This window comes from Chanodichthys erythropterus, chromosome 23 (genome assembly GCF_024489055.1).
Source record: "Chanodichthys erythropterus isolate Z2021 chromosome 23, ASM2448905v1, whole genome shotgun sequence".
Lineage (NCBI taxonomy): Eukaryota > Metazoa > Chordata > Actinopteri > Cypriniformes > Xenocyprididae > Chanodichthys > Chanodichthys erythropterus.
Genome location: NC_090243.1, coordinates 16,197,533 through 16,212,500, shown reverse-complemented (window position 1 = coordinate 16,212,500; position 14,968 = coordinate 16,197,533). Strand labels below are relative to the sequence as shown.

Below are 14,968 nucleotides of genomic sequence, written 5' to 3'. Positions count from 1 at the left end.
TCTTACTCCCTGCGGACAACACACACACTCACACAACACGCATATACATATGCACGTATACGCAGACACACACTCGTTTGTCTTGCTCCCCGTGGATAGAAGATGTCTGTCATTTTGTCCTGCCGTGAGCTTAACAGTGAGGCCATCTGTAGGGTTAGGCTCGTCCGGTCAGACAACCACTCGCTGTTGAGGACCGGACTTCCAGAACAGGCTAATGATCATAACCTTCATCAGTGCAATTAGACAATTAGTTCCTGCTGATTATCTTCCACTTAATACTGCCAAGACTGCTGCGCCTCATGTTAAAATCATAAGAATACACTGCTGAAACATCTACTTGGCGTGCAACACTATAGACGGTACTAATGAATTTACTAATTAAAGGAACAAAGAGAAGACCAAGAATTAGAAATGTGAGCTAATTGGTTGAAACTAATTGATAACAATCATTATTTTTCGAGGAATAACCAACATGATTATGAGCTGTTTGAATGCTGGTGCTGCAAATGAACTTAGCTTTGAACCGGATGGATTGAAGAACATCATGAAGACTTCAACGAGTATTCATTTGTGGTTTGTGCAGAAAACTGAACTCCTCTCAGGAGTATGCAATACAATATAAGCTAGTCCTTCACACTAATCAATGACCATAAATTGTTCCCAATAGGCCAAATCTGGTGGTTCCACACTGACTCACATCAGCAATAAACACTGCTTAGGGATGGGAATAGTCATGACACAAAGACTACTGTTCAAAAGTTTAGGATCCGATTTTGAAAGAAGTCTCTTATGCTTTCCAAGGCTGCATTTATTTGACCAAAAATGCAGTAAAAACAGTAAAATTGTGAAATATTATTCTATTTGAATATATTTTAAAATGTAAATTATTCCTGTGATCAAAGCTGAATTTTCAGCATCATTACTCCAGTGTTCTGCGTCACATGATCCTTCAGAAATCAATCTAATATGATGATTTGCTGCTCAAGAAACATTTATTATTATTATCAATGTTGAAATCAGTTTTTGCTGTTATTTTTGTGGAAACCTTTTTTTCAAGATTTTTAAATGAATAGAGTTAAAAGAATAACATTTATATTCTTCTGTAACATTATACCTTTACTATTGCATTTGATCAATTTAATGCATCCTTGTTGAATAAAAGTAATACATTCTTAAAAAAAAGAAGAAGAAAAAAAGTTACTGACCTGAAACTTTTGAATGGTTGGATGCCCATCAAATATTGGTCATGCCAGCTATCAATCTGTGAAATAATATGCAGAGTCATTATTATGAATTGTTCCCACTGTAAAACCAAACAGTGAAATTAATTAAATGAAATGAGTTTCACTCAAATAATAATGAAAGTTCATTGTACTAGAAAAATGTTGCATGAACTCAAAATTTCATTGTAGTAAGCTGAACTTAATATGATTGTGCTGAGTTGCAGCAGATTTGCTTTGCGTCAGACTATATAAATAAATGCTGAAATTAAGTGTTATTCTTTGTGTTTTTGCGCAAGAGTAACATAGGGAGACATAAGTTAGCATTTAAAGGATTAGTTTACTTCAGAATTAATATTTCTTGATAAATTATGTCATCCAAGATGTTCAGGCCTTTCTTTCTTCAGTCGAAAAAAAATAAAGGTTTTTGAGGAAAACATTCCATGATTTTTCTCCATATAGTGGACTTCAATGGGGATCAATGTTCTGAAGGTCCAAATGTCAGTGTCATTGCAGCTTCAAAGAGCTCTACATGATCCCAGATGAGGAATAAGGGTCTTATCTAGTGAAACGATTGGTCATTTTACTAAAAAAAAAACGTATATACTTTTTAACCACAAATGCTCATCTTGCACTAAGCTCTGCGATCCACCACGTTTCGTAAACGTGTGACATAGGTGGAAGTACCGGTAGGTTTTTTGTCCGACATTGTTGTTTTACCTTTTTTTTGTAAAGGGCGTTTGGCTTAGTCTTTGCATGTTCACTTTGTAAACACTTGCTCTGTACTTCTGCCTTTGTCGCACGTGACCTTTCCAACATGATTACATAATGCATGGCGCATCGCAGAGCACTGCAAGATGAGCATTTGTGGTTAAAAAGTATATCAATTTTTTTTTTTTTAGAAAATGACCGATTGTTTCGCTAGTGTAGAGCTCTTTGAAGCTGCATTGAAACAGCAATTTGGACCTTGGTTTCAACCCGTTGAACCCCATTGAAGTCCACTATATAGAGAAAAATCCTGGGATGTTTTCCTCAAAAACCTTAATTTCTTTTCAATTGAAGAAAGAAAGACATGAACATCTTGGAAGACATGGGGGTGAGTAAATTATCAGGAACATTTTAATTCTGAACTAATCCTTTAAATGGTTAGTTCACCCAAAAAGGAAATTTCTGTTATTTATTGCTCACCCTCATGCAGTTCTACACCCGTAAGACCTTCGTTAATCTTCAGGACACAAATTAAGATATTTTAGTTGAAATCCGATGGCTCAGTGAGCCCTCCATAGGGAGCAATGGACACTTCCTCTCTCAAGATCCATAAAGGTACTAAAAACATATTTAAATCAGTTGTTGTGAGTACAGTGGTTCAATATTAATATTATAAAGCGACGAGAATATTTTTGGAGCGCCAAAAAAACAAAATAACAACTTATTTAGTGATGGACGATTTCAAAACACTGCTTCATGAAGCATCGGAGCACAAATGAATCAGTGTGTCGAATCAGCTGTTCGGAGCACCAAAGTCACGTGATTTCAGCCGTTGGCAGTTTTGACACGAGATCTGAATCATGATTCGACACACTGATTCATTTATGCTCCGAAGCTTCATGAAGCAGTGTTTTGAAATCGTCCATCACTAAATAAGTTGTTATTTTGGTTTTTTTGGCGCTCCAAAAATATTCTCGTCGCTTTATAATATTAATATTGAGCCACTGTACTCACATGAACCGATTTAAATATGTTTTTAGTACATTTTTGGATCTTGAGAGAGGAAGTGTCCATTGCTCCCTATGGAGGCCTCACGGAGCCATCAGATTTCAACTAAAATATCTTAATTTGTGTTCTGAAGATTGACAAAGGTCTTACGGGTCTGGAACAGCATGAAGGTGAGTAATTAATGACATAATTTTCATTTTTGGGTGAACTAACCCTTTAATGTTGTGTTATTTTGGGATTTACAGGGGTTTCTGTTATGTTAGTTTTGTAGGATCACCATTGTGGTGAAGACTAGAGTCTGTGGTTAGGCTGAGGATGGGCTGCAAAACTTTTAAGAACACATATACTATATGTTGTTTGATTATATACATGCAAGTTTATAATGATAATCTCTTTGATAGTTAAAATAGCATGTGTTATTTGCTATCTAACATTTAACCAAGATCTGAATGAGATGTCTATGTAAATTAATTGTATTTAACTAACATTATGCTGAGTGAGGCGAGGCTGCTGGTGACGTGATTAATGAGAGACACCTGTGAAACACACTGGCCTTGCTCCGTTTCTTCGGCTCTCGGCTCACTTGTCAAAAATTAAGTTCAACTAACTTAAAAAAATTAGTTAGTTTAAAAAATGTTTTGAGTATTCTGTTTTACAGTGTATAGAACCTACAGCAGAAGGTGTTGTATAGGCTGATATACACTTTTGAGTTGATCTAAGAATACAGTAGCAACTTTAGTGTCTTCCATTGCCGTCCTCCAGATTGGGCTCTGTTCAGTTCCGAAACATTAACTTTGGGGGATTAATTGAATTTCCGAGGCTGAGACTCATCAATATGCCTCACTAGAGAATATTATATGAAATTAATTTATGCAGCAACTTTGCCAAAATCGTGAGTCAACGTTGGCACCGACATCAAAAGTTAGCTGGCATTATGAGACGTAATTCTTTATGAGAGTGGCGTTTATGATAGCCGCATTGTCCCGTTGCTCAAAAAAGCTCGCAATTCTGTTTTATAGCCGGATGGCCCTAACATTTTGAGTAGATTATTGAAATTTAGTAATGAGGTGAAATTTGTAATGAGGTTAGGGCGACGCGGTTGCATTTTCTTTCCGCAAAATTGCTTCCTCTCGTTCTTCCGAGCGCCCAGAACCCACAACGCATGGTGTATGTTGCTCTGTTGATTGTGTACGACCGGGCACCCTCTTCATTATGGCAATTGAGAGGTTCATATTTCAACCTAATAGCTCTCGATAACTTTAACAATTGATCACAACCTCATTTTATTGCGAGCCGAGTTAATACACGCTTCCCTGCCAAGTAGAACATTTTCTAATGATGTACTTGTGCACCAAAACAATGCGGGGCCCAGCGCCTGCATTAGTTACTAATGTCCCCATCCGTAATGTGCTTATACCACCCAAAAGAGAGAGAGGTAGAGAGAGAGATTGTGTGTGCAAAAATGAAATGAGCGCATGGGGATCTATGAGGGAACCGCAAGATCAAGGGGAACATGGTGATGATGACGATAACGCTTAAGAAGTTGTCATTAATGACACCATCACCCTCGCTGTAATATGTCCATAGACATGCCATCATTAGCATATATAAGATCATCAGTAAGGCTTATCGCTGGAGCCAGAGAGGGAGGGCTGGGAATATGGAACACCAGTATTCCTCAGACTTCCCTGATTAATGAAGGGCAAAACATGATTTGTTTTCACCAAAGCTTCCTCCTGTGAAATACTTCATTGGTCAGCTACTAGACTGTAAAATGGACAAATTATTATATCACTACGAGCTTTTTAAATCGGCTACAAAAAATAAAATTGTATTTAAAGCTTCGCATTCTGGTTTATCGGATGCACGCGTCTCTCACAATGCATGTGACCCGTTTGTCTCTTTCAACATAAATATCATTTCATGTCCATAAATATGCTTTATGTTGGAAAATCCAATTACTACAGTTCAAATTGAAAAATTGCCAGTGTTTATGTAAAAGTTATTCATTACAATTTGCTAGACACCTTATGGCATGTGTGATTGGTTTTGTAGCTACAGTTGGGCATATTTCCCATAGAAAACGTTCATTTAGCACTTAGAAATCATTCAAATACCAACCAAAAATGCCATATATATATCGTATGTTTGCTTCATAAAAATATAATTTGAATGTCAAAATAATTTCGATAATATTGGCAGAAAATACCAGGTGAAAAAAATGTTCATTTGTCTATTAAAGATCTTTACACATAACTTTGTTGCAAAAATGTAAACAAATAGTGTATATTAACAAAGTCGAGCACAAACATTTCCATTTTAATAAAGATACTTCATTATATGATATACAGTACTGTGCAAAAGTCTTAGACCACCACCAGCTTTGTTGTTTTAGCAAAGTTTTAATTTATTTTTTGGTCTTTATTATGATACAAACAGAAAATATTTACACAAAATGTAAAAAAAAAATAAAATAAAAAAATCAGACCAATATGGCTTCTTTAAGCAAAAAAAAATAAAATAAAAAAAATCATTATTCAGTGTGACCTCCTGGACTTCTTCCAGATTCTCGAAGAACATCTGAGAAAATTCTCATCAGAATTTTAAAGTTTTCTTGTCCGTCCAATTCTTTTCCATTTCATTTAAGTTTAAGAGAGTCAGTTCCTGCTTTTGCTCAAGTGTAAGGGAGGGAGGTCACTAAATATTTGCCTGATTTGTCAAATTTCCTGCATTTTCTGGTCATATTCTAATAGAGACTGAGAAATAATTATATATAGTCATTATACCATTGCTAAAAACAACATCTAATGGTGGCCTAAAACTTTTGCACAGTATTAAGCTTTTATTTGTAAGAATTTTCTTATTCACTTGCTTAGTTTTTGTTTTGTTTAAAACAGAAATCCAAAAGACTTTATGGTGTAATTGTGCTGTATAGGTTATTTATTCATTAAATTAAACTTTTTTTTATTAATTCACCCATATACAAGAAACAATCCAGTGTGGAAAGCATACTCATGTACATGGCAAATTAAAGCGTTGCTCTACTCCGTTCCACTCAATACCTTCAGAAAAAGTCAAAACCATTTTATTCTGTATTGCAGCACTCCTGCTCCAGTCTCAATAGTGTTGAAATGACTCCATCTAGTGGCGCAAATACAACACCACAGTGTGAAAGATTTTCACACATAACATGATGTAAAAAGTCACAGAAAGATGCACTTTATGGATCCCAGAGGGTGAATTGAGATATTCATGTCCTCATCTGCAAGATATTATACACTCCAAACTGTGTGTGAAGCTATAAAACCTTAAGGTCAGAACAAAATTGCAGCTTGAATGAGAAACTTTGAATTTCCATGGCAACCAAGTAACATTTAACCCAATTATACCCTCAGCAGCTACACATTTGAGATGAACAATCTTAAAATAACCTGCATGTATAGTACATTCAGAAGTATTATGATAACAGCACTATTTTAAATTAATATTTCCATGTTTTTGGACATGAAAGGGTTAGTTCACCCAAAAATGAAAATAATGTCATTTATTACTCACCCTCATGTCATTCCAGACCGTCGTTAATCTTCAGAACACAAATTAAGATATTTTAGTTGAAATCCAATGGCTCCGTGAGGCCTCCATAGGGAGCAATGACATTTCCCCTCTCAAGATCCATAAAGGTACTAAAAACATATTTAAATCAGTTCATGTGAGTACAGTGGTTCAATATTAATACTATAAAGCGATGAAAATATTTTTGGTGCGCCAAAAAAAATAAAATAACGACTTGTATAGTGATGGCCGATTTCAAAACAGTGCTTCATGAAGCTTCAGCGTGTTATGAATCAGCGCGTCGAATCAGCGGTTCGGAGCGCCAAAGTCACGTGATTTCATCCGCTTGACACGCGGATCGCATGATTTGACAGAAAAGAATCATGATTTGACAGAAAAGATTCATAATGCTCCGAAGCTTCATGAAGCAGTGTTTTGAAATCAGCCATCACTATACAAGTCATTATTTTGTTTTTTTTGGCACACCAAAAATATTCTTGTCGCTTTATAATATTAATATTGAACCACTGTACTCACATGAACTGATTTAAATATGTTTTTAGTACATTAATGGATCTTGAGAGAGGAAATGTCATTGCTGGCTATGCAGGCCTCACCGAGCCATCGGATTTCAACAAAAATATCTTAATTTGTGTTCTGAAGATTAACAAAGGTCTTGGAACGGCATGAGGGTGAGTAATAAATGACAGAATTTTCATTTTTGGGTGAACTAACCCTTGAAGTATCCATTGTACATATTCTATCCCTATGTGCAAATATAGGCCTACCTGAAATCAGAATAACAAACACCTGTTCCACAGAACTTTCTGGGTGCATTTTTTAATATTGAATAGTGATTGCAAACAGGACTCACTTTACTTTTTTTTTTTTTTTAGTTGAAAAGATTCCCACCCCCAGGACAGCTCTCAGGTGATCACTTCGAGCTGGTGTATTTGGTGACAGCCTTGGTACCCTCTGACACGGCGTGTTTGGCGAGTTCTCCGGGCAGCAGGAGCCGGACTGCGGTCTGCACCTCTCTGCTCGTGATGGTCGAGCGCTTGTTATAGTGTGCGAGCCGGGACGCCTCTGTAGCGATGCGCTCAAACACGTCGTTTACAAACGAGTTCATGATGCTCATCGCCCTGCTGGAGATACCAGTGTCCGGATGAACCTGTGAATGCACACACACACGCAGTAAGTGACAACAGTTCTGTCAAACGATGGTGTTTGTTGAGGTGTTGTGTTACCCAGATTTACAACCATAATTCACCACATAATGGCAATTAGAACCTAGACAAAAGTTACATTATACATTAAAATATACTATATTTATTGGATTGAAAGGTTTTTATAATATGCTAATGTTTTTAATAAAACCATTTCGTTTTAGTGCGAGTATTTATTGACAAAATTGATCATCAAGTTGTAAACATTGGTTTCAGATTCGAAACAAACGGTTCTTGATAGATTCAGTTGAATAGATTCAACTGACATTGAAAAGATTCGACTCATAAGAATGATTCATTCACGAATCCACGTATCAGATCACCCAATCCAAATTTACATTAGGAATCATCCGTTTTTTTTTTAAATAAGTATTCTTAATGATTAATTAGTCTTTATTATTTATGAAAACTCACTCACCTGCTTCAAAACTTTGTAGATATACACTGCATAAGTTTCCCTCCTCTTTGCTCTCCGTTTAGATGTTTTTTTGTCCCCTGGTACTTTTCCTTTCTTTTTTGCTCCTTCATTAGACATACTGGATTTTTTAAATATGTTAATCATATTTAAATCAGTTCATGTGAGTACAGTGGTTCAATATTAATATTATAAAGCGACAAGAAGATTTTTTGTCCACCAAAAAACAAAAACAAAATAAGGCCGATTTCAAAACACTGCTTCAGGAAGCTTCGGACAGTTATGAATCAGTGTGTCGAATCAGTGTGTCGAATCAGCGGTTCGGAGCGCCAAAGTCACGTGACTTCAGCAGTTTGGGGGTTTGACACGCGATCCGAATCATGATTCGACACAAGATTCAACAAACAAACGGTTCTTGATAAATTTTAATAGATTCAACGAACATTGAAAAGATTCGACTCATAAGAATGATTCATTCACGAATCTATCGCTATTGCACGTGGCGTGAAACGCAGATCACCCAATCCAAGTTTACATTAGGAATCATCCTTTTTGTATAAGTATTCTTAATGATTAATTAGTATTTATTATTTATTAAAACTCACTCACCTGCTTCAAAACTTTGTAGATATACACTGCATAAGTTTCCCTCCTCTTTGCTCTCCGTTTAGATGTTTTTTTGTCCCCTGGTACTTTTCCTTTCTTTTTTGCTCCTTCATTAGACATACTGGATTTTTTAATATATTAATAACACAGGGCAATATTTTTTCTCTTTCAATTACGTGTTTGCCGCTTGGCAGGTCTTTAGCAGGCCTTCATCAGCCATTTATGACGTGTACGGAAGTGATCACTAATTGGAAAGCGTGTGCTTTCAATCTCGCGTGGCAAACGGAAGTCAGATGACTCAACCTTCAGGATAACTCCAGTAAGCGTTCGTGTTTAATTTTGTTACCTCATGTGTCACATTTTAGTTCGTAAACAGCTAAGTTAAGTATGGACTAAACAATACGATATACGCAGATAACATTTAGGTAACTCTTTCTTTTTCTTGGTTATAAAACTAAAGAGATCATATGAGGAATATTGTACAAATGAATGAGCTTGACTTGATCTTCCAATGTGATGATGAATGACCCAGAAATAATATCAATCGTGATTTTTAACTAATTAAATGATTAGATGACAAAGTTAAGACACTTCTACAAAACGGTATTAAAAATGTATGTTTTAATTTCCAAGATTATAATTGGTTACTAATACTGATGAATTAAACATTCAATAGTGACTTCATGCTTCAAAAGGAGTACGTTGTCACATATTGTTGCATATTTCAGTCTTTTTTTGCATATTATTTAAAAAAAGGTAGAATTCAGTTGGATATCCAGTATTCTGTTGCTTTCTGCTGAGCGTTTTGGAGCATTGTAATTCATGTGTTTGTATGATTTAAAAAAAATAAAGTGGCAGTCAGGACTTGCTCCATTTGCCATTGATATTTATTGCTGCTTTTTGTAAATTCAGCCATACTTGCACCAAATATCACTTTTGAAATCCATAAAACATCTGGCCAGAGAAGAGACAAGGTTCAGGTGGTGAAAGGATGCAAATTGCTCGTCACGCCTACAGTTAATTATCTTCCGGCATAATATGGCAATTATGTTAAAGAGCTGCACCTGCAGATACCCATTATAGCTCAGCAAATTAAGAGAGGCTAATATCTGTGCTACTTTTACAGTTTTTAACAACGCTTTTCAGGAGAGCCAACGTAGGCTGGCTACACACTTAAAGATTTTAAGCCTGAATTGCAATCCCCAACAATCTGTGGTGTTGGTCCAATTCAAGGCTTCTCAGAACTGACTTTTTGTCCCAAAAAAATCCTGAATTGTGTGGTGTCATTATGATTATTTTAGTGATCCCATGACTAGTGATGGGCAGAGCGAGGCTTCGTGAAACACTGAAGCAGTTGAATCAAATGTACCGTGATGATTCGGGGCTTCGAAACAATCTGACACTTGACTCCACGGTGACCCCTAGTGGTCAAAAGAGTGTAAATGCAACAAAACTCAAACTAAACATGCAGTAAAAACACCTTTTACTAATATATTGCAAATGTTTTATTGAAAGTAAAATCTATTAAATGCAATGAACTAATTCTCTAATAAGATTAGGCTACATATAGAGTGACTGTATATCTGTTCTTTTATCAATTTTCAAGGCTTGTTTCTCTGTTCCATGGCTCAAGCTAAACAGGCCAATAAGGGATTAATAACTACCATTATTCATTTTAATTATTCTAATGTCTAATTAAAACATCAAAAATTTTTTAAAACTGATCAGAGATCAGGTAAAACCCATAGACACTTGTTCAATGCTTCTCAGTGAATCTGCATGATTCATGGGTTAACTTTATCATCGCCCTCTACCGGTGAACCACTGAAATTTCGAACTGTTTTGAAATGTTTCGAAACAGTGAGGACGTAATGAAGCCTCGTTCACTAAAATCACGTGACTTTGGCAGTTTGATACACGCTCCGAATCACTGATTCGAAACAAATGATTCATGAAGCTTCGGAGCTTCATGAAGCATGTGTTTCGAAATTGGCCATCACTACCCATGACTACATGATCCCAAACTCTTGATCGGGACTTGGGTAAAGTTGGTTTTATATTCGCACATTCGGACATCTGTATTCAATAGCCTTGTTAATCACACTACATTGGACATTCAGTGGACATTCACAAGTAAATATGCCATTAAAACAATACTTGCCTATTTTGATCGACTGTGAAAAATGTTGTAAGTTGACAATCGTTGGTTGTCAATATCACTATTGTCGCTGCTTAAAATTTGCAAACATTAATTTATTGCACATTTATTGGAAAGTCTGAATTTATCAGAAGTCCGAATGTGCGAATATAAAACCAACTTTACCGAAGTTTGATCGGGCTGCCTCTGTGGCCTGTTGCATGAAGCTAGTTGAACAAACTCCGAGTAAGTTTGGAGTTGACAAATCCAGATAAATCCAACCTGGTTTAGATCAGGATGAACTGTTGCACAACGCTCGGTATAAACTTTCTCTGTCAACTCAGGTTTAATCCAGAGTTTGCAAAGCGCGTGCACCTGAAAGTGTGACGTGCAGCAAACAGCCAATCACACGGAACAAGGAGAACATCAGTTTGATTCACTTCTCACCAGAGAGCTGCACAATTCATGTCTCTTCCGAAGATTTAGAGATTGTTTTGAAAAATATTAAATTGAATGCATTTGCAAAGCAGGAATAAACACTAGAATAAAAAGTTTGAGATGGAATCAAACATATAGGCAAAATAATTAATATAGTTTCACGAAGAGCTCAAAAGAATACATGTAATCTTAATCCCCTTTAAGATTTGAAAATCGTCTAGTGTGTCCTAGGTCCAAGTAAATAGTTTTGTTGTAGTGTGTATTGTATGTGGGTGTTGTCAGTCAAGTGCCATTCTTAAAATGTTATATCTTTGAGTAGTTTAGGTTATGGCCCGTTTTCTTAGATTAAGCCAGGATTAGACCTTAGTTCAATTTAGGCATTTAAGTAGCTTTTATAAATGTCTCAAGTCTGTGTCTTAGAAGAAAACATTGCTGGTGTGTGCATCTTGAAACAAGTTTCTTTCAGTTAAAACAGCTCAAACATGCATTTTAGTCTGGGATTAGGCTTAAGTCTTGTCTGTGAAACTGAGAGTCTGTGACCTTATAGGTTGACTGATATGGATTTTTCAGAGCAGGGTGTGCAGAGTGGTGATATACTTCTGATGTTATTTAGATAATCTATCTTAACAATTGAGATGCATAAATATATGCTGAAATTAGTTGTTGTGTAATTGTTGTCTCACAAATTAATAATTGTCTGCGCTTATTTGCTATTTTTATTATATATTTCTTAAAGCAGAAATTGTTTATCCATTGACTAGGTATTTTGGTAGGTCTTAGAACTGACACAAGGGAGCGCTGCCGCTTCTCATAATCCTGAGGCATAGTACGGTTTTGCTGTCTGAGACAAATTTTAGAAAGTGTCAGATTTTCGTTATAGGTCAGAATCATCAGTTTTGGATCTTTTATTGTGACATGCTCGCTGATGGCTAATTAATTCCCATTGCCATTAATTTTAGAAGTTGTCAGACAGTGTCAGAATTTTTGTTGCTCCTATGGCGGCTGTCTGATGAAGAACCAATAAGTGTGTAACAGTTGAAGACATTTGTGTGTGTGAGATGTTCAGAGACAGTTGTACAAATGCTCAGGTTGTTCATAAGATATGCAGCTCAAAGCCATCATGGAATCAACATTTGATTTCTTGTTTTGTTTTTTGTTTTTTCATGGAACATTGCAGTATTTATTATAAATGATTTACCAATGCACATCACATCACATTTGTAATCTTCAACCAAAGTAATCATCCCCTCCCTCTTGCAACAACATTTCTCTTTTCTTCTCTGGTGACCTGTTTACTGGCATGATGGCTGAGCAGCCTGTCCATCCAATCCCATCCCATCGTCATGTCCTGCCCTACACAGGTTGTTTAAATGGGACCTATTGTATTATGTCCATAGAATGTGTCTGTGAAGTTTCAGCTCAAAATACCCCACAGATCATTTATTATAACTTGTCAAATTTGCCCCTATTTGGGTGTGAGCAAAAACATGCTGTTTTTGTGTGTGTCCCTTTAAATGCAAATGAGCTGCTGCTCCCGGCCCCTTTTCCAAAAGAGGGCAGGGTCAACAACAACAACAACAAAGCTGGAGAATCCCACGCAGCCAAAATGACATTTAGTTTCTGACACAGACTGTAAACGGTCGACCAATCACTACAGACTGGGCCGTCTGACCAATCAAAGCAGAGTAGGCTCTCGGAAAGGAGGGGTTTAGAGAGACCAAATCCTTTATTGAACAGTTTCAGACACTGTGAGAAAAGAGATGCTGCTGCAATGTATATTATGAGAAAAGGAAAGCATTTTTGACCTTGCAAGAATGTAAACCAATTGATGGTGACCTCCAAAACAAAATTAGGAACCTTTAAATTAGCATAGTAATTTGGGTATTTTAAACATCATGTTTAGTGTTCCCTTCATCTTCATGATCATAGATCCATTTTGTTGCCTATGTAGCACTACATCAGCAGGAGATGTGACGCACACTCAATAAACCATCAATACAAATCACAGAAGTGTGTGCAATGACTCTTAGTCCTGTTGACTGTGATTATGACCCACTTTACCCAAAGGTGTTGCCTTTCATTAGAGACCATGTAAAGAAAGATCTGGTTCTGCTGGCACTGGCTGGTAGAATATAAACGGCCATTTATCTTGTTTTGTATACCTTCATCCCTGAGTGATAAGTATGAGTGTTGTGTATATCATTACAAAGTGACTCATGTTAGGACTGCCATTTGCTGTAAAAGGTCATCCTGCGCAGTCAGCTAACAGTTTGATAAAATTGCAGTGTGAATTGCTTGAATTAAGTCAGGGCTTCATAAGCAAATAAAAAATCGCATACATCTGCCTGGCTGAGTAAATAACTGAATTTGGAATATTTATAATTTATAATTGCATATCTATTTCTATATATTTACATTTCTTTGTAAGCGTGCATGTCTCAGTTTAGTACATCTGTGAATTTATTTGCACAATTCAGTTTAATTTTCATAGCACTTTGATTTAGTCAGTATGTAAATATCCAATTAATATGCCTGGTCTGTCTGATTTTTAGGTTTCAATTGTTTAAAATTTTGCTCTGTTTTTCAGCTTGTGACCAGCGATTTGTGTGCTGAAGGGTATTCCAACTTGTGTTCAATTTCACGTTTTTGTTACTGGACAAGACCTTTTGATATTTTCAATTTCACAGTCCCTCCGATCTGACAAGTTCATTGTACGGCAAGACTGATGTGCACCCTCAGGCTTAAGGCTTCTCTCCACTCCCAAGAAAAGTGGTTTATCCTTTCTTTTATTCCTTTATCTATTTTCAGCAAACATTTTTTTTTACCTGAGCCTCAAAGTTTTCAAGAAAGAAACGTTACCAACCATACAGAAGGTTTTTTTTCTTTTCTTTTCTTTTTTCTTTCAATTTCTTTGAAGAATGCATTTCTTGGGAGCAGTGTTATTGTATTATTAGGGGCCAAGAACCAAAGGCACCTATTGTATCCGTTGGCATTCTTATTATTATTCTCTTTTGCTCTGGGAGTCTATGGCAGCCCATAGGACCCCTTCTGGGAAAGTTATGAAATTTGGTACACTGATAGATGACAGTCCCAACGTTAACTACAGCAAATTTGGTGTCTCTAGATCAAACTGTCTAGCGCCACCACTTGTCCAAAATTTCACTCATGTTTACGCGAATAACTTTTGAACCATACGGGTTAGAAACAAAATAATTTTTCCTCTGATTCCTTGCCTCAATATGATTCGATTGCACTATATGATATCATTTTCCATCATGAAACTTTCCCCTGCAAATTTTCCTGCCATATTATCTACTTTTTCGAACTCCTTGTAGATGGTTGCTCCAATTTTCATGAAAATCAAATCAGATCATCTTTAGACTATGCTGTCAAAAAAATACCAAAAGCTTTTTGATAAACCCAACCGTTCTCAAAATAACGTGCAGACAAATTAGAAGAAGAGCATGCCAAATTGGACGCGAGGCTATCTCCACTACGCTTTAGCGTATTCTGACCAAACTTCTACTTCTCAATATCCCTCCTCGTCTTCTCACTTCACAAGGAGGTGAGGAACGAGGAGTGAGGAGTTATGAGTGAGGATACACAGGTGCTTCCTTTGCGGAAGTCTTTCTCATCGAGAAACATGACGCAGGCATAA

The 14,968-nt window shown here is 36.4% G+C and overlaps 1 protein-coding gene across 1 annotated transcript; it reads right to left on the bottom strand.

Annotated features, from left to right (window-relative positions):
- Positions 1 to 7,391: 7,391 nt before the first annotated feature.
- On the bottom strand, positions 7,392 to 8,394 carry zgc:92591 (uncharacterized protein LOC436997 homolog). The gene is made up of 2 exons (XM_067377405.1): positions 8,133 to 8,394; positions 7,392 to 7,659 (listed from the first exon to the last, which is right to left on the bottom strand). Exons 1-2 carry the CDS (start codon positions 8,274 to 8,276, stop codon positions 7,423 to 7,425), a joined length of 381 nt encoding a protein of 126 aa, XP_067233506.1. The 5' UTR covers positions 8,277 to 8,394; the 3' UTR covers positions 7,392 to 7,422.
- Between the last annotated feature and the right edge of the window lie 6,574 nt (positions 8,395 to 14,968).